Source organism: Myiozetetes cayanensis, unplaced genomic scaffold (genome assembly GCF_022539395.1).
Source record: "Myiozetetes cayanensis isolate MyiCay16 unplaced genomic scaffold, myiCay2020 scf13, whole genome shotgun sequence".
Taxonomy (NCBI): Eukaryota; Metazoa; Chordata; class Aves; order Passeriformes; family Tyrannidae; genus Myiozetetes; species Myiozetetes cayanensis.
The window spans coordinates 2749898-2768075 of record NW_026086937.1 but is presented as its reverse complement, the minus strand read 5'-3'; the positions used below and the strand labels follow the sequence as shown (position 1 = coordinate 2768075).

Genomic DNA, 18178 nt, shown 5'->3' with positions numbered 1-18178 from the left:
TAACAGAAATTACAGCTCTGTAATGGACACAGTTTGGTGAAGGTGTTTTTACCTTCATGCACTTTATTGTCAGTGTCTACTAGTCACCCTCTAGAAATCTCTTGATTAACTTTAGGTACAAATAAATAAATCCACTTCTTCTGTGACTGAACCAGTTTGTTCTTCAGAGATTTTTTTTCTCACATAAAACAAACTCTTAGAACCTACTAATTAGTGGTTTCCACTGCAGTTCAGAAGATTTAGAACTGAGTTCACAATCCATGGCACAGCCTCTAAATTCAGCAATTCATAGTCTCTAAACACAGCCTTAAATCAACTAACCTAAATTAGTTCAGCTACATAAAAGCCAATGAAGATAAGGGAGAAGCTGGTGGGAAAACAACACCATGGAAGCACAAAACCAGAAATGGCAGTGCCAGGCTTGTGGATTATCCCAGAGAGCAGTGATGCCCAGTGCTCTGTGCATCCCCTTTTAACAGCAGGCTTCAAACAAAAGGCTAATTACCCAGCTTCACCAGCTCAGCTGCTCACTGAGGGCTTTTTTCATGCTGTGCCTCACCAACCTCTCCTTTCATCATTTCTGACTAAAGTGCCACGGTAAATACAACATATGGTTGCCAATGATGGCTTCAGTAATTTTAAACTAGACCTTTTGGGACTGACCTCTGTGTCTGCTGAAGGAGACTTGCATGGCATCTGTCTGCTCATGCATGCTCTACAAATTGCAGGGCAGCTCTGCCCCAGCTGTTGGACAGGTTATAAATAGGCAGAGCTCTGAAGCAGCAAGATTACTTAAGAACAGAGAAACAGTGCAGGTTCTTCTGCTTATGAATTGTTGTGGAAAACAGCTGGTTTTCAGATTGGCCATGTGAGTGCTGGGATTAGAAAAGCCTGCTTACCTGTGTATTAACATCCTAAGGTTAACTTTTCAGCATGTTGAGGTGTAAGCTCTGGCTGCCACTTTCCCCTCAGCAGACTGTTTATGAAAGTATGGCTCTGCCTGATTTCTCTATTTTATAGGGAAGGTTTCAGTTCATAAAACCTATAGGGACTCTATCTCTGGAACCTCTGGCCTGTTGTCAAATTAGATAGATATCGTCCAGCAAGGTCGAAAGTAATACAGATTGTCCCATGGAGATCCTGATCACGTGTGCTCACAGGTTATGCCTTGGCTGGAAACGAAAATCTAATCTCCAGTACACAAAATGGGAGCTTTCTGCAGCATGTCAGGCACATCAGATACCAGATCCTGCAGACTGCAGAGGAGACACAAGAACACTGGGCAGAAGCACCAGCTCCTCCTTCTCCCACCATCAGCACTGGTGGCGACACAGTCTGCCTGCTAATCAAAGCTACCCACCTTCCAGCCCTCTTTGTTCTTCTCACCTGCCTCCCACAGACCATCAGGCTTAAAATTTGGCTTGAGAAAAGCTGAAGCCCAATGCTCAACTTCCCCTGATGGAACCTGTTGCTTTGGGAAGTTGTTTGAGGTGGCTCTGTCCAGCCAGTGGACCCCTCTTGTCTTTCCATTTAAGCTTCTCAGAGCCTTGGGGGGGAGGCTCTGTTGCCAAATGTGTCTCTGAAAGAAGGGTGCCTGTAGGTCCATCTGCTTTTGCATAAATAGGGCGTTACTTTGGTTTTGTTCTCTCTTTCTCTCTGCCTATTTTTAGAGACTGCTTTGTTTTGGCATCCATTAAAAAAAAAGAAAAAAAAGTGTCCTTTATGATACCACCATTTCAGATCCCACAAATTTTTTGAAAATGAGATCATGAATCACCATGCCTACTGTGCTTGCAGAACATGTTGTTCAGTAACATTAAAAAAGATTCTTCAAGTCAGTTAAACTGACATCTTAAATATACGCTCTCAAAACCCTAAATGCCACTGCATAATTAGAAAGAAAGCCTTAAATGAACTTTGAAATTTCTCCCCCCCCACACTTCTTGATTTGCACTCCCCTCAACTTTGAATTTCCTTTTTCAGTGGAGCGTGGAATTATTTCTGTTGGTAAACAGGCAACCAGAAACTCTAATTATGCATTTTTACTGAAGCTGCAATCCTAGGTATTCTCTTGATGCTCTAAAAAAAAAATTAAACTAATTTAAATCTAATTCAGCTGGTTTGTCAAACCATTTTTATTCACACAAACCCACAGCTGATCTGAGACAATGTTTTGCCTAACTACATGCAGTTTTTGACAGATTTAGGTCTTGCCCTGGTTGAGGTCTGATATTTACTGAGTTCCAGAATCCAGTATGAAATAGTAAAGATAAGTCATTTCCTCTCACAGAGGTCTTTAAGCACTTTGAGGGGGAAGAAAAAGGATTTAGGGTGCATGTTGTAGGGAGAGCTGAAGGGGATATTTCAGTTCAAAGGGCAGGTGAACATACCCTTTGTCTGTACAAGGTCCTGAGTCCTGGAGAAGAAAACACCCATGGCAAAACACTCAGCTGCAGTGAGGTACCAGGGACAGTGGAAGTTAAAAGTCCATGCTAAGGGTAAAAGCTAAGCAGAAGGACTTCCAACCCTGGCATGTTGAAGTTGTCACTGTCATGGGACTTCTGTGTTTATCTGCATAACAGCCAAGTGTCATTTTACTTCCTGGGAGCTCTGGTGCCGCAGCAGCCTGGATTGGAACAGAGGAAATCAGAACTGCCTGGGGCAGACGCTTTCTGCACTCACTGGGGCCCACTCACAAAGTTCTGAGCTATTTAAAGATAGAACTGTGCAGCCACACACACACACTAATGAAGAGGAAACAAGGATTATCTGGAGCAGGAGTGTGTGCACGTGGCTTTCTTGTGCATGGTTTCATAACGCCTAACGTGTCATCTTCATTCAGCTCCATTCTGGTTTTGCAGCCTCCTATTGCTCCACATGTGAGAAGTTTTGGGAAGCAGGCAGGACTTTGTCTTGCCTTGCTGTTGCATTAGTGTGCTGTCTTGGGATGGAAGAAAGTAACCCAGTAATTTCCCAGTGTTTCCCTTCCCTGAGCACGGGGATAAATGCCTGCTAAGAAGGATGTGTTATAAGGATTGACATTTCCTTTTTGTATAGATCTGAATATTACAAGAAATTTTCTTTTGCAGATATTTGGTTTTAGATTACAATTTCCTTTCTTCTCCTGAGTAAATTCTGGTGAATTATTTTCCCTGCCAATGGCTCTCATACTTCTTTTTGGAGTCATTTGAAGTTATAGCTAATATGCACAGTGCAAATTTTTAGTAGACAGGAGACTTGGAATGGTACAAGAAATGCAGCTCTCTCCTCTGTGCACAGTAGAATCCAACCTTTTATATTCAAATGGTTAAATAGGATCTTGAGTTGGAATATGTCTTATATGAGGAGTTTAAAATAGCCTGATAGTGACTCAGAATAGAAAAAAAAAAGCTTCTGGAAGACAGAGCTAATTATCCATTAGCATTTGGATGCAATGCTTGTCTCACATTAATTTCCATGCTTGCCAAAATGATTCTGGCAGAGGAACCAGCTGTGAAATGTAGAAATTAAAATATTAGTTTGGAAGTACTAGATATGCCCTGTAGCTGCTTGCAAAAAAGATTTACATGAATGGAAGTGTGAGGCAGCAGTAATACACAGGTGGGAGAATTTCTGTACCCCCTTCTCTCCTTCTCCCCCTGCTTCACATGTTGAGCATGATGTCCTATGCTATGGAATATCCTTTGGGTCAGTTGGGGTCTGCTGTCCCAGCTTGTTGTGCACCCCCAGAGAACTCACTGGTGGGGGCAGTACAAGAAGGGAAAAGGCCTTGGTGCTGACAGTTTCTTTGCCCAAAATTAAAAAAAAGGATGCAAGGCAGACTGGGGAAACATCAATTCGAAATTAAGTCGTCCCAAGCCTTCCTTCTGTTGTACAGTCCTTTGCATGATTAGATAGTGGTAGTTTCTGTGTTAATTTTTCCTATTTTGCCTTGTATTTTCATTGGGACAGCCACAAAACACGTCACTCCTTTCAGATTCTATGTAATAATCTCTCCCATGAGCTGCACAACTGCTGTCTAACATGAGATGAGGTTTCCAACTGCTCTTCCTGCAGGCACTAATGGAGTGTTTCCAAAAGCAGACAACTCAGTATATCTTCTGTGAGTCACTCAGGTTCACCTAAATAAGGTCCTGACGTGACTTTCCTGTGTCTCCCTAGACCAGCCACAATTCTTTTTTAGGTACACCTCGTATATTGTCAGAAGGACGTGCTATACTGCTCTCCCTTCAGCAGTTTTGGCAGTAATCTGTCTGAAATTTAGTCCAAATAACTCTTCAGCAGGCGCTTATCTCAAATGACTTGGTGGATTTATGGGTCTTGATATTTTAGAGACTATCCCTCCTTTAATGTCTGGGCTGCATTAATGAATGCAGTTATCTCTTCATAATCCATTGCTTCAAAAGCAGCTGTGAATATTTTCTTCCCATTAAAGCTTATTCCTTTGGGTTTGGTGTAATTAATTGCCACTTACGACTTAGGAGAAAATATTTCAATAAATATTTATGCCACGTGCACCACCTACTTTCCCCAGTGCCCTGGACACTTAACATTTAACAAATTCCTGTAAGCCTCTGGCTGCAATTCATTTTAGAGGGAGCCTGTGGTTATAACAGCAGCAAGCAGTCACAGATGTCCATTCTGGAGGCAGCATGAGAATCCCATTTCTTGATAAAGCAGGCCATGGAGGCACTGAGAATGTGCCAGAGTGAAATGCTGAAGAGGACACAGCTGCAATGCCGCACTTGATCCTCCCACTCTTTATTTATAGCTTTGTCAGAGTAAAGCTAAGCATCCACTTCCCTTAAACACAGATAGAAAGCCACTGCAGCATGAGACTGTCACAGAGGGACAGGAAAGGAGATGGCAGATCTACAGAGAAGATTAAAGAGTGCCCAAGTCTGAAGTGACAGGAAAGATAAGAAAATTTATTGTCAGTCTTTCCTACTCTGAAATTCATGAGGCAGCTTTGTGATGTACATGTGTGGTACTGGAAATGTGGAAATACAACCCTTTAAGAGCATATTTAAATTCTGCCTTGACATTAGCTCATATGTGAAGATGTATTTTTCAGAGCTAAGTACGTACAGAAGCAAAAAGCGAAACACATTTTACAGATTATACAAGCAGTGCTTTCAGTGGCCTTTTAAATTTGTGCTCAGTCTGCTCCATGATGCAGAGAGCAATTGGTGAAGAGGAGGGTTTCTCATTTCTCTGTGCAAGGGAGAGAGGGGCTCTCTGGAAGGTAAAATTCCTTACCACAGCAGCACGAACACCCACCCACGCCTGAGAAAGGACTACAACTCAGTGCCACAATTTAGCCTGCAGCTGTTGATTCCTGCACCTTGTCAGGATGTAATTAAGGTGTCGTCAAGCTGAATAGGAAGATGGGACTTAAAACTAAAAATACCTCCAGTAATTATGGTTTAGATCGGGAAAGCAGCAGATGGATTTTTGATTTCTGAAAGAGACAATGCTGTTCCTGAAGATGGTGGAGTAATGATGGAGTGAAAAGTAAAATAAACATCCTCTGTGTTTGTGTGACATGGTGCTGAGGATGTTCATGCAATCTCAGGAGAGGGGGAAGATGTCTTAGTATTTAGATCTGTCAGTTTTATGCAGAAAAATAGGGCTTTGCTATGCTTACTAGGAAATGTAAAGCTTCATTCAAGCACAATGAAACAAAGCAACTGTTTCAGTTATGCACGGTCACTATTCAGGAACACACATGTGGTTTTATTTAAAAAAAAGCCAACAAAAATATGTTCTTTGGGATTCAAGATTCACACTTGGCTGTATAAAGACCCTTGTTGACTATTGCCAGTCCTGGGAAGAAGCACCCTTTCTGAACTCCTGTAAGAGTAGATCAGTGAGGGCATGCTCTGCTTCTTTGGACACTCTGAAGAACACACTGCAATGCAAGGGCCCTGAATCAGGGACAGAAAAAATTCTGGTGCTTAGATCTCAACACTCTTGACCCAGTGTCCTCACCATTAGCAAGTTATTTGGAAGCTATTCTAGCATCAAAGACTCATGTAAAATATGATTCTGTTTATTTGTACCTAAATATCTAAAGATATGTAGTGTCAAATCTTTTAAAATACTTGGGTGAAGAAATGAATGAAAGTCACTCATAATCTACTTTAATTCAAGTGAAAGTTGCTCTCCTTTTTTTTTTTTTTTCCCTCAAAATATACCTTGCCAAGGATTTTTCCTTTTTGCATATGTTATCATTCAGTTTGAATTAATTTGTGGGATTTGTTTCCTGAATGTTTTTGTACCATCCTTTGAGTGAGCACTGGCATTTATCTGACAATATGGTGAGATGATTCAAGGAAGAACTGGCCAGAAAAAAGCAATTTCTTAATTTCATAGTTACTTCTCTCTCTGAACTGACTTATTGCATGTTTGTACAAATGCCAGGGCAGTAAAAGAGATGAAGTAGGGGCTGGAGGAGGAGGTGACACCACAGAAACCCTCATTTGGCCAGCTCAAATCAGTGCATAATGACATCCTTATCCTCCTCCTCAACCTGTCTACAAGCTTGATGGCTAAACTGCAATGGAAGTGATAATGCTTGAGTACCTGCTTAGGACAGAGAAGCCAAGCAGCCAGCTCTGAAAATCCAGCTGCTATGATGGCAAAATGACATTATTCACTCTGTCAGTAAACAGAGGGATTGCAGGCAACGAGATCCACAATCACATCACCTGTTTGCTTTGTTAACAACTTGATCTATTTCTCACCAAGGCAACAGTCTTGTCTCTTCAAATGATACAAGCACTGCTTCCCTTCCTTGAGAGGCCAAGGTCTGTTCTCTTGCACTCAACTGACCAAATTACAACCCTAAACTGTGTAACTCTTCCTCCTCCTGTGCTGCAGATGGATTAAGGTTTTTCCATGTGGCATAGGCCCTCTCGGTGGCTGTTGCTGTCTACACTGTCCCCACTTCCCCAGTCATCAGACATCTTCAAGAGAAAGTGCAAATGGCCTGGGGTCACAAAAAAAAGCAGCCAACAATTAGATGAGAGGGTGTTCCACCATGACTAAATCTGCCTGAAGTTTGGGCTGCTGTTCCTTCTTTCCCTCTGCTCTGGCCATGTGTTCCTGCTGTTCCCTTGGGCTGGATCTGACCAATATTCAACTGCATGTCTGTGCATACAGCCTGCATTGCATGCTCTGGTGTACAGAGCATTCTGGTGTCAGCATCTGTGTAGATACAGAGTAGGAGCACCTGCATACAGAAAAGTTGCTGGACTTTTTCAAGATTGTTTCAAAACTTTTAACGCTTCATTGAAACTCTTCTTTCATCCGTCTGCCTGCAAAGCCGGAGTTTTTTTCAGCTTTAAGGAGATATAAAATAATTTTAAAATGAGCTTTAGAGGCCTTGTCACATCCTGATTCTTTAAAAAGTGTTATCTTGTTATGCTACAGTAAGAAACAAGCACTGTTTTTTATTGCTTTGTTTTACTCCAGAGGCAGATATTTTCTGTCTGCCTTATCTGTCACTGCCACATAATGTGGTGTGAAGTGTTTCTGCTTCTCCAGGATGCTTGACAGGAAGTTTGCAGCATTTCTGCCCGTCTGGAAATCCACTGCCCCTCACACCGAGGCACACTGCTGGGGAAGGGAAGGGTCTGCTTTCCTAGATCAGTGATTCTCAAGAGCAATTCCTCGTTGGGAATGCCTGTCTCCCATCCTCCTCACTCACAAAGAGTGATAGGGCATAATGGTGCATTTTGTGGGGAGATCATTTGAATCTGGGTCCGTTTTGAGAGAAAATGTGGGGTTTTTTTTCAATTTGAATATATTTTCTAATGGCTTTTCCATGCATTGCTGGTTTGGAGAGTGAAAGTCCAGAGAATTTCTGGGAAACTCCCTGCTATACTTTAAGATTAATCTTGAGGCAAACAAATGCCAAATGTCTTGCAGGGCTACATCCCCATCTTTTTGTTTTGTTTTGTATCCTAATTTTTTTCTAAATAACTTCCATTAAGAATTCCTAACAGACAATTAAGGGACATTTTTAGTGGTGTGGCAATACCCCCATAATCATGGTGATACTGCAATGGCACTGCAAAGAAAAATGTTAAATCTCAGGAACTGCTAAGATAAAGTAGTAAATGACATTTCTGTATTCAAGATTAAGAGTTTGCACTTTAAGAGAGTTCAGTGTTAGAACAAACTATAAATCATCTAAGCAAGGAAGACTTCTTAAGTTGTACTAATGTAAGCCAACCACAAATTTTCAGTGCTGGTAATTAAATAATTTTAGATCTTTGGAGGGAAAGTAGGGACAAAATATCTATTAGTTTTTTCTTTTCAAATAAGGTCTACTTAAAAGCATGTCCAAAGCAGGAGACATTTGTTGTAGGTCCAGAGAAAGATAGCTGGCAATAGTGGAGTAAACAAAGGTATATATTTTTATGTGAAACCACATTTATTTTGTGAGATCTCTCCATGGGGTAATGTCACCAACAGATATTTTAATTATATTTATAAATCACTACAGGGAGCTTATGTCTCATGGATTGATGTATTTTTTCTATTTGGTGGGTTTTGATTAAGTTCTCATTCAGTAGAAACAAACAAAACAAGACTTGCATAATTAAACTACTTTAAAAATTTTTACTACCTAATTATATTAGCATGAAACTGTGTATTCTAATCTACAGTGGTAAACTGCTGCTAAACAGTAGCACTGTTAATTGAATTAAGTTTAATGAAATGTTTAGCAATTAGTCAAATATACTATGAAGAGGAAAAAACTGCTTCTAATATTGGTGTAGAAGAAGAAGTTCTTTGAGGTAGTTTAACCTGTTTGAGTAGCCTGCATGGCAAAATCAGACAGGGTCACCTGAAATAGGGAGGGTAGCAATGGTATAATCTTTCTATATAATATATAATATAGTCTTTCTATAATAAGCTATGTTTTCTTGGTAGCTCTGTCATATCAGAGATAGGTTTAGTTTCCTCTAACATTCTATGAAAAAGTAACAATAAAGTCAAAGCTCAACAGGTCAAAAAGCAAGCTGTAATTAATTTTTATATTATTATTTGGAGTAATCCTTTCCTCTGAGAAAATAAGCCCGTTTTTTAGTATATTAAATACTAAATATTAGTATTAGCAAATACTAATTAGTAAAACTAGGTGACTGTGGTCAATGTGTTCTGCCTTAAAAACAACCCCTTCTTACATCAAGCAACAAGGGTACCACTGATTATTTGTCTGATGAACCTGTTTTGGTTAAGAATGCACTCAGGGTACTGCTCAAGTGACAAGATTTCAGCTGCAATTGATCAATGTTTGTACTTCACAATGTTTGTTTTTCACAAAGCTTGTGACCCTTTGGCTTGGGAGAACAACGCAGAATGGTCGAAAGAACAGGGAACTGCTGTCTCTCTGGCTTTAGAAGTTTAGGAAATCAGTACCACTGGGCATTACTCTTTAATATCCTCTCCCTTGTTTCAATCAGCATCAGGAGTCTGTTTAGATGGAGATTGTGTTTCTTGCAGCAAGGTCTGGGTTCCTCACTCAGGGTTGGTATCTCCATGTCCTTGAGGGAATCCCAGCAGGCTTCATGAGAGCCCCCAGCTGGGCTTTAAGTTGTGTGCAGCGCAAGCAGTGCTGGAAACCTCTCACCTGAGACAAAGCTGATCTTTTCTGAAGTCCTTCTTGGCTCACTGAGACCAGGGAGTAGCACTCAAATAGGATTCTGACTAAGGATCTGCTCTCCTGAGTCTTTCATCAAGTAAAAGACTATTAAAAACAAAGCAATGTGTTTTCATCCAGTTTTATGTAGATGGTGTGTAAAGCAACATAACTCCTATTTCTTCATGCATATTGTTAACCAAAAGCTGTTCTTAATGGCATTATAACCCAAAATAATGAGATTTAAATTTAATTTCAAATGTAAAGTAGTTCTGTTTGAGTTCTTTAGTAGCTACTCCTCATCTAATATGGGAAGAGTTTTCTCTTTAATTGTGTCTCTGCCTTCAGGAACATTGAGCAGCCTTTTAAACATCTGCTCTTTCCAACCTGCCACTTTACAAGTTATGGTTTGGAATAATTTTCTCTTTGGCTTATTTTTCTCTCTTGTCAGTTGCAGACTACAAACCTAAAAAAATACAGAGGGCCACAAAATCTGAAAGCCAAATGTGGAGAAACCTCTGCTGTAATCTTTATTAATGTGTTTGTATATAAATATCTACTTTTTCTTTAGTTTATAGGTTTGCTTTTAAAAGAAAACCGGAAATTTCAGACACTTTTAATTCAACATGTGCTCTTGTCAGCCCCACACCCTACCCAAACAACTCTCAAAGGACTTTTCTCCAGAGGAGATGACAGTGGTACTCACTGAGGCACAGTTGCTTTCCGACTTGTCTTCTAGAAAGCCAATCTGGCATGGTGTCCTCTGATTCTGCAGCCAGTAGTCTGTTGATTCTAGCAGACTGTTACTGCAGAGAATCTGTTGAAATAGTTAAAAATAGTTAAAATAATTTAAAAAATTCACTCAGTCCTACTGCGCTTTGGAGGCCTGAACACTGTTGTTGTAACTCAAAGGAAAATTTGCCCACAAAATTTTGAGGGGGCAAGATGGACCCCTTTTTGGTTTGGACCCATCCAGTTAGTGTACTTTAAGCCAAATCATTTATACATCCCCTAAAGTACTTCAGAACTGAAAGTCCTGAGACACTTGAAGGAGACACCTAAACCCAGTATTTTTACTGGAAAATATTTCTATGAGTTTTGTTCTATGCTAAAGTCATAAACATAAATGTTGGGAAAACAAATTATTTAATTATACCAGAGTACACAAACTTGCAGCCTTTAGGAACGACTGCATCTCTCTCCACAACAGATCAGCACCAGCCCTTCTGCCAGCAGTCTCATTTCTGGGACCGCCAAGGCTCCAAACTCTTTCTTCTTGGACAATTTTTTCTGCTTTCTGAGAAGCTGAAGTACTTAAGATCTTTTCTGTAATGAGTCCTGAGCTCAGTCAGTACCCTGAGATCAAAACTTTGCGTTTCATCTCTGTGTTGACTCAGCCCTGCAGACTCTGCCACGGGCTTTGCTCGAGCAAAAAGGAAAGGGGGCTACAGATGTCTGCAGACTATAAAGAGGCAAAGCCAGTTTTGTAAATCTGACGTTTAGATTGAACTGAATTCTCTGTTTTCTGCCCCTGTACTAATATTCTTCCATAAAAAAAGCAGTATTAGGGACCATTAGTATTCGGGAATAACAGGAAGAAGAAAATAGCTGCAACATCGATGCTACTTACAGAACACTTTATATGGTTTATCATCTTCCCCAGGCAGCAAGCACAGAAGTGAAGGGAGCAAGTTAAGTGTGTTTGTGAAATAGGTGTGTATTTTATTTGTACTTCTTGCAATTCTTGTATTACATGGAAATAGACTGTACTCTAGTTTTTACAATTTGATTTTAATAATATTTAAAAACATCAATTCGTTGCTATACCTGAGGGAAAAAATAAAATCTATCTACAGTGCTTTTCTTGACCTTAGTGAAAGTTTTGCACCGTCACACATTTGTCCTGCTTCCAGAACACTTGATCTGTAAGCCTAGATCCCTTCCTTAGGAAGAGAAGTGAGAACTTGTGAGCCCTTCTCATTTCTCAGGGAAGATGAATGGCTGTGGGAAGCTGATCTGGCCAGTTGATACAATTTCCTAACACTCAGGGGCAATTCAGAGGTGAGCTTGCTACCACCCACAAACTAACCCACTCTAATTTTTATCTTTCTGCTAGAAAGCCAGTTAGATAGTTAATACTTGACTCCCTGTATTATTCTATATTGATTTCTGAATAAATAGAAGATGGATGAAGAGTTAACTGTACTTGCCCTGCTTCAGTGCCCTGCTTTGGTACTCTCCACAAAGCCTTTCCACCTTTGAGGTGGTTGTTTCTTGGTACCCCAGCCCTGCTACGGGATTTTTTTCCAAAGAGCTTTTGAATACAAATTTAGGGTTCACAAAATACTTGGAAAAAGCACTGTGCCCAGGGTGAAAAAGGCTCATGAATGCTTCACATGAACACCAGCCTCTGTTTGGGGGCTGCTGGCTAATCTTGTTTACCAGTCGAATGACTCAATAAATTTTATAACCTCCTGTCTCAGTGCAAAACGATTCCTGCCGCCATAACCAGACTAGATGGGGAAAATAATATACTCCATATTCTAAAGAAGCAATTTCCTGTTAGTGTAATAACATGTTCATTTTTTCTTTTCTTTTTTTTTTTCTCTCTCTCTTTTTTTTTTTTTTAAGAAAATCTTTCTAAATGTGGAAATACTGAAGCATTATGGACTGGTTGATAAAATCTAGAATTAAGCATTTTTTTCCTCTTTTGCAAAAATTACTATCCTCTGAGCCCTTTTATGGAAACATATAGAATTGAACATATCCAGACATGCACATATGTATCTACAAACATATATGATTTCAGATCTCATTGAATTCTAGATATTCTCATCCTCAGGGGCTGAAGTTCTACCTCTTAAGACATAATTTTGCATACACAGGAAATAGTTCTCTTTAACTCAAATCGCTTTTGCTGTAACAAGCAATCTTGTTTCATTTCCTTAAAAATCCCAGTGAACTTGTCTTCAGCCTTAATCACTTTAGATCTATCCTTTCCCAAAACTCAGACAGTTTCTGAGAAACTGTGATAGGCAGAAATTTATCATCCAGAAACAAGCTGCAGAAATCCCTGGCACTGTTCTTTTTCTCGTAAGGACTTGGTGTGCATTACAGGACAGCTGTATCATAGCAGAATTGTGTTGTAGATGATAAACCCACGAAAATGACCTGTGTAGTCCACACTTCACCTGGTTTGTCTCCTGTGGGATGTTAAATGACCCTTGGTAGTTCCCTCTTTCTTTCAGAGGATGTTTTTATCAGGAAGCACATACTGGCAAGGCAACAGCAGAAGAAATAACTCTCCTGAACAAATGTTTCAGTCAGGTCAGGTCAGGCCAAGCTTGGGTCACTCCAGGATGGTTTATAAGTTGCAAAGCTTTATATTGCATTTAATTTTTTTGTGTGAAGCTTTTCATAGTGGACTTTGAAGTCAAGGGTAGAAATCATTACATGGAAATTTTGGACAGCACGTGATTTTTAAGTAACCTCAAGGAAACGAACATTGGAACAATTATATTTGCCCTGGGCCAGACTCTTCTCTCCTGTGCATAAGCAGTTCTGTGCAGCCAGAAATGCAAAGGGTGAAATAGGCATAACATTTTTAGTACTGGGGGAAATAATTTGCAGCATTTGGATTTGAAAAAGACAGGTGAGAAAAATAAAACCAGATCTATTCAAGTCTACGCAGTAGAAGTTGGCAGCAGCGATCTAAGGAACACAGGGTGGCCCAAAGTCATCAGGAAAGTGTCCAGAAATTCCCCAGAAAAGACAGTGCTGTGGGAGCAGGAGGCATGGGGGGACATGTGCAAGAGGTCTCCTTGCACATGGCCTGGTTTTACATGTATTTGAATGGGAGATAGAAGGTGACATTTGAGTAAGCAGTGGCAGGAATGAGGAGTAAAACTTTGGTTGAGTTTAAACTCCATGTTACAAAAACACAAGTTACTGCATTAGGATCATTACTGCTGAAAGCCTTCCCATTAGTACTTCTAAGGAAGTGGAGGAAGAATAATTTGGGCCACCCTGCAGTGCTGATCACAGTTAGGGTTCCACACACCTGCTGTGCAGAAATGCATCTCTAGAAGTGAACTTTTGGGCGCATTTCTTTGATAACAGACAGCAGATTATCGTGGTCAAAGACAAACATACGGTAAGAATGAATGTAATATTTCTTACACACCCTCGCTGTTGTAAGGCAATTCTCCCTGTTAAATAGGTTCATGTGTTTATATAAAGTGTGAGTTTGCATGTGCATTAGAACTTGCTGGGATGTTCATGCTTTTAAAGGAATATACTGAAGTCCTTATAGTAAAATAATGTATGACTGCAATGATCAAAAGTGCATAAGCTTGAAAGAGTTGACCTAAATTAGCAGAGCTAAATAATTGATCAAAAGCAGTGTGAGAGCTGGTATTCCTCAGATCTGTATCTCCACCAATACATTCCAATTGCTATTTTTGCATTTAAGCATATGTTCAAAATATACTGAGGTGGTCTGCACCAAATGATAAAAAAACCTAAGCCTGTACAACGTCAGCTGCCAGTCTGCACTCCTAAGGCAAACAGTATCACTTGCCAAAATTTCCTCCTCCTGTCTTGTACTTCTATTCATTCTTACCTAATTTAGACAAGTTCAGGGCCAATCCCACTGACATATTGTTAGCATTTTTGCTGAACTCAGCAAGGTTGCTTTTGGTTTGCAGTGGCACAACGGAAAGCAGAGCTTGATTTGTTGACCGTGCTCGTGTGACAGCTGCACACGCTATACTGCTGCATATCTGGTTTGGAGCAGGATCATCACACTCAGAAAATAATTCAGGATGAATCTGCATCATGCACTAAATGTGAAATCAGCAGTAATTCATGGTTCTAAAAAAAGTTTTCCACTCTCATCTAGAGACTCAGCCGTCAGCATTACTCACTGTGTTGTGAATCAATGAACTAAATCAGCCTCTGGCAGAGTGTGGATTCGAAAAGTCACTCTTTCCCAGAGGAAAATACTGCATATGAGTTTAGTGTAACAGCTTCCTGCTCCCTGATTTAGATCATAAGGCATTAAAATACACTAAATATCTATAACCGAGACAGCATTAAAAAAGCTCTGCTCCCCAAATGAAACATCTGCGTCTCCATGACTGATCCTCCTAATTGCTTTGGTTAATTACTACTCATCAAAAAAGACAGGAAAGTGGGACATACAGTGGGACATACAGAATAAAATGAGATATCAAGGGGCACATCTTCTGCATTCATTCAGGTTCCATGTCATATGGTTCCTGGCAGGAGCCATTCATGCCAAATACAATCACTCAAATCTGCAAGTTTAAACTGTTCCCTTGCAGCAGGAACTCATAGCATTTCACTTCACCACCAATTACACATCTAACTTAAAAATTACTGTACCTAACAAAGGCTAAAAGAGAATTCTTTATCCTTTTCCACACACACAAAAGAACAGTAATACTTTCTCTGACAATGCTGTTAAGAAGCCCAAAATATCCTGCCGGTTGTCAGAAGTGTTGTCAGAAGTGAATCACTTACTTTAGTGTGCTGACAATCACAACACGGACTCGTGTTACAATGAACAGTCCAAATTCATGGGATCAGAGAGGTGAAGCAGCTCTCAATCATGTGGTAAAGCCCAGCCTTTAAAAGACAGTGATGTTTCTGAAGGTGACCAAGAAGGGCACTTGTAAAGACAGTGATGGCACTTCTCAGTGCTGTGCCACTGTCCTTCACTCTTACATGAAGTAGACAACTCTGAGATTAAATGAAAATTTAAGATGTTCTCCCACACAGTAGATTTTCTGCGTGAAGGTTCCTATTAAACACGGCAGCCTTTTTAAAAATAACATATTATTTTGCAAAGGAGCCTTTTGATCAATGAAATATTGACACTTCATGTTGAGGTGAGCTGGAGAAGCCCAGTCCCAGCACACATATCCACTTTATTGAGTTCTTTTTTTTTTTTTCTATCAATGATATTATATCTACCAAAATTTCTTGTGTGTGGTTTTCAGGATAAGGAAAATAAATCTTTAGCATCTACAAGTTTTATCCTTCTCTCTCCTTACATACATAAATATATATTGTAATTAGTCTGAAAAACAAAAAACTCCAAACCCAAAAGGAAAGTGTATTATTCTTACTAGTGAAAGAAGGAGGAGGAAGAAAGTAAGAATTACAGGAAGACTGAATGCACTGTAAAGGTTTATAACAAATGCTATGTTTTCAGCTCTGGAATTATGGCTGTGGGAGACAGTAGAGCTCTGAGGTGAAAGGTAGCCTGTCCTCCTCAATAGTCTTTGGTAGTGACCTCCTTCCCTCTGCCACAGCATGGTTCTAGGGAGGAGAAATGGTCTTCACCTTTGTATTTTCAGTTGTACTGAAATTAGCTGCATGCATAAAATAACACCTGAGCCCTCCTAATGACACACATACACACACAGGTGCCATTTTTTCCCCTCTAAATTAAACAAGCACATATAAACCTGTTTTTAGGAAACAATAACAGCAGTGTATACCACCCCCTGTTGTAGAAACCCTGCCAGTGAGACACTAGGGAGGACAGAAAACCTGCTTCATAGACGAAGCAGACAGAAACTGCAAGATACCATAACAGCACCAATATTTATTTTTCTGTATCAAGACCTTTTCTTTTCAAAGTATCACTTAAATTTTGTATTCCCCAACAAAGGCAAAAGCTAAAAAGCAGAGCCATGTATATATCTGACTTTGAATATAACATAAACTTAGAAGTTACCTTCTTACATGCTGTGACAGAGCTTCCCAAACTGCTTGCAGAACTGTCTGTGCTGCTGCCTTGGCGCTCTGGGACTTCGTGCATCAGTGGAGATTCGAAGTTGCTGAAGAACAAAGAAGAAACAAGCCCCCAAAAGCCTTTCTAGTGACTCAGCTACGTAAATAACTCCAATTATACCAAAACACAGTTCAGTAAAGAGGTGTAACTTAGAATACAGGAAGCAGTCTATAGTCTCCTTGCTGATGTTACTACTGCTGTTTATTGCTAATTTTGCCTTTTTGGGAGATTCTCCTGAGCTACATACTTTTATATAAAATAGCAGACTGCTGTCTTTCAAAGACTAGAGGATAGCATAAACTGCTTATAGTCATATCTGTCTGTCTTGAATGACACTGTAAAAAGTGATACTAGCTCATTTTCACAAGCAGACAGGTTGGAGCAGCAAATGAAATACTTGTTGCATAAATTCAGCTTGGTAAACAACAGAGATATTTGCTGCATTTTTACCTGCTAGGATAGAAGTAAAGGGGTGGGGACTAAAATGCAAAAAACCACAACAGGAGAGCTAGAATTCTGCAATCCAGATGGAATTGCTTGATACATTGCGGGTTTAGAGCGAAGGCAAGTCGTGCTCATACTCTGTTTTGTGAGTCACTTGTACACAACAAATATATTTACTTTGGGACTGTGCAGATGTGAAGTGCAAAACCACAAAGGCAAATTCCCCCCTTCCAAGTTATTTGCACACACTGCAGGTACCACCCAGGCCAGTCTTGTAAGATCTTCCTTCATGTAATAACCATAATGTCACAAGACCAGTGAAGCTTCTCCCTCCTTTACCACCCAGAGCTAAAGGGTTATTTCTCCAGAAAGGTAAAGAGTGCCCAACATGATCAAGTTCTGTTTCCCAGACTGGGTCTCTGGAGTGCTATTAATTATTGCAAGTCACCTATGAGAGACTGTGGAGCATGTTGTGATAGACCATAACGAGTGACCAGGTTGCCAGGGCTTGAGCAGTGATCTTTCATCAGTTCCAGTGGGATAACAGACCATGTGCCATTTCCTGGTACACTCAATTAAAACCTAAAATGCATTTTCATAAGCCACCACCAATTCTGGAGCTTCAAACCAATATCTTAAGAGAAGGCTAGTTAAGCTCCTGTCCTTTCACCCCCACCCCCTTCCCCCCAAATCTACAGCCAAGCATCAGTAAGGCTACTTTTCTCTCAAAGATCCGTGGATATACATTTCACTTGATACTGCTTAGGACTAGATATGAATATATCCATCCCCACTGACAAGTAACTTTGTCAAAAAGAAATTTGCTGATGTGTGTGGTGCTCTTCTATAATTATTTAAGAAAAGTACCTAGACGTGCTGGTATTAAAAGAGTGAATGAAAAATGTAAAACTAACTTAGTGCTTGTTAATTGCCAGCTGGGGGAAATTCCATGAATTGCATGTGAGGATTGAATACCGATGCACAAGTGAGACCAGAGGGTTAACTGACTCCACTTGAAAAGTGTGATAACACTTAATACTCTGGAAGATATCAGCATCCTTTGTATCTAGAACAAGTACTTTTGCCTGTTTACAAAATTCTGCTTCATTGCTCAGTTGATAAAGATTACCAGTAACATTTCTGGGCAGTGATTTCTCTGGCATTTGACAAAGCAAAATAGCATTTTATTGGCCTTATACAGAGTTCTTTAACAGAATGAGGGACATTAAACATAGTAAGTCAGTTCTGCTTTTATATCT

At 40.0% G+C, this 18178-nt stretch overlaps 1 protein-coding gene across 4 annotated transcripts in view; it reads right to left on the bottom strand.

The window, feature by feature from the left end:
• Positions 1-18178, bottom strand: part of SPHKAP (SPHK1 interactor, AKAP domain containing) — a 63195-nt gene that overhangs the window by 29111 nt on the left and 15906 nt on the right. For 3 of the 4 annotated variants that reach the window (XM_050307901.1, XM_050307898.1, XM_050307899.1), the window contains exons 2-3: positions 16419-16521; positions 10359-10469 (exon numbers count right to left, since the gene is read on the bottom strand). In XM_050307901.1, the coding sequence (XP_050163858.1) occupies positions 10359-10469; positions 16419-16521 (214 nt within the window). Of the gene's footprint in view, positions 1-10358; positions 10470-16418; positions 16525-18178 lie in introns of those variants that run through there. The other variant, XM_050307902.1, reaches the window with a different exon arrangement.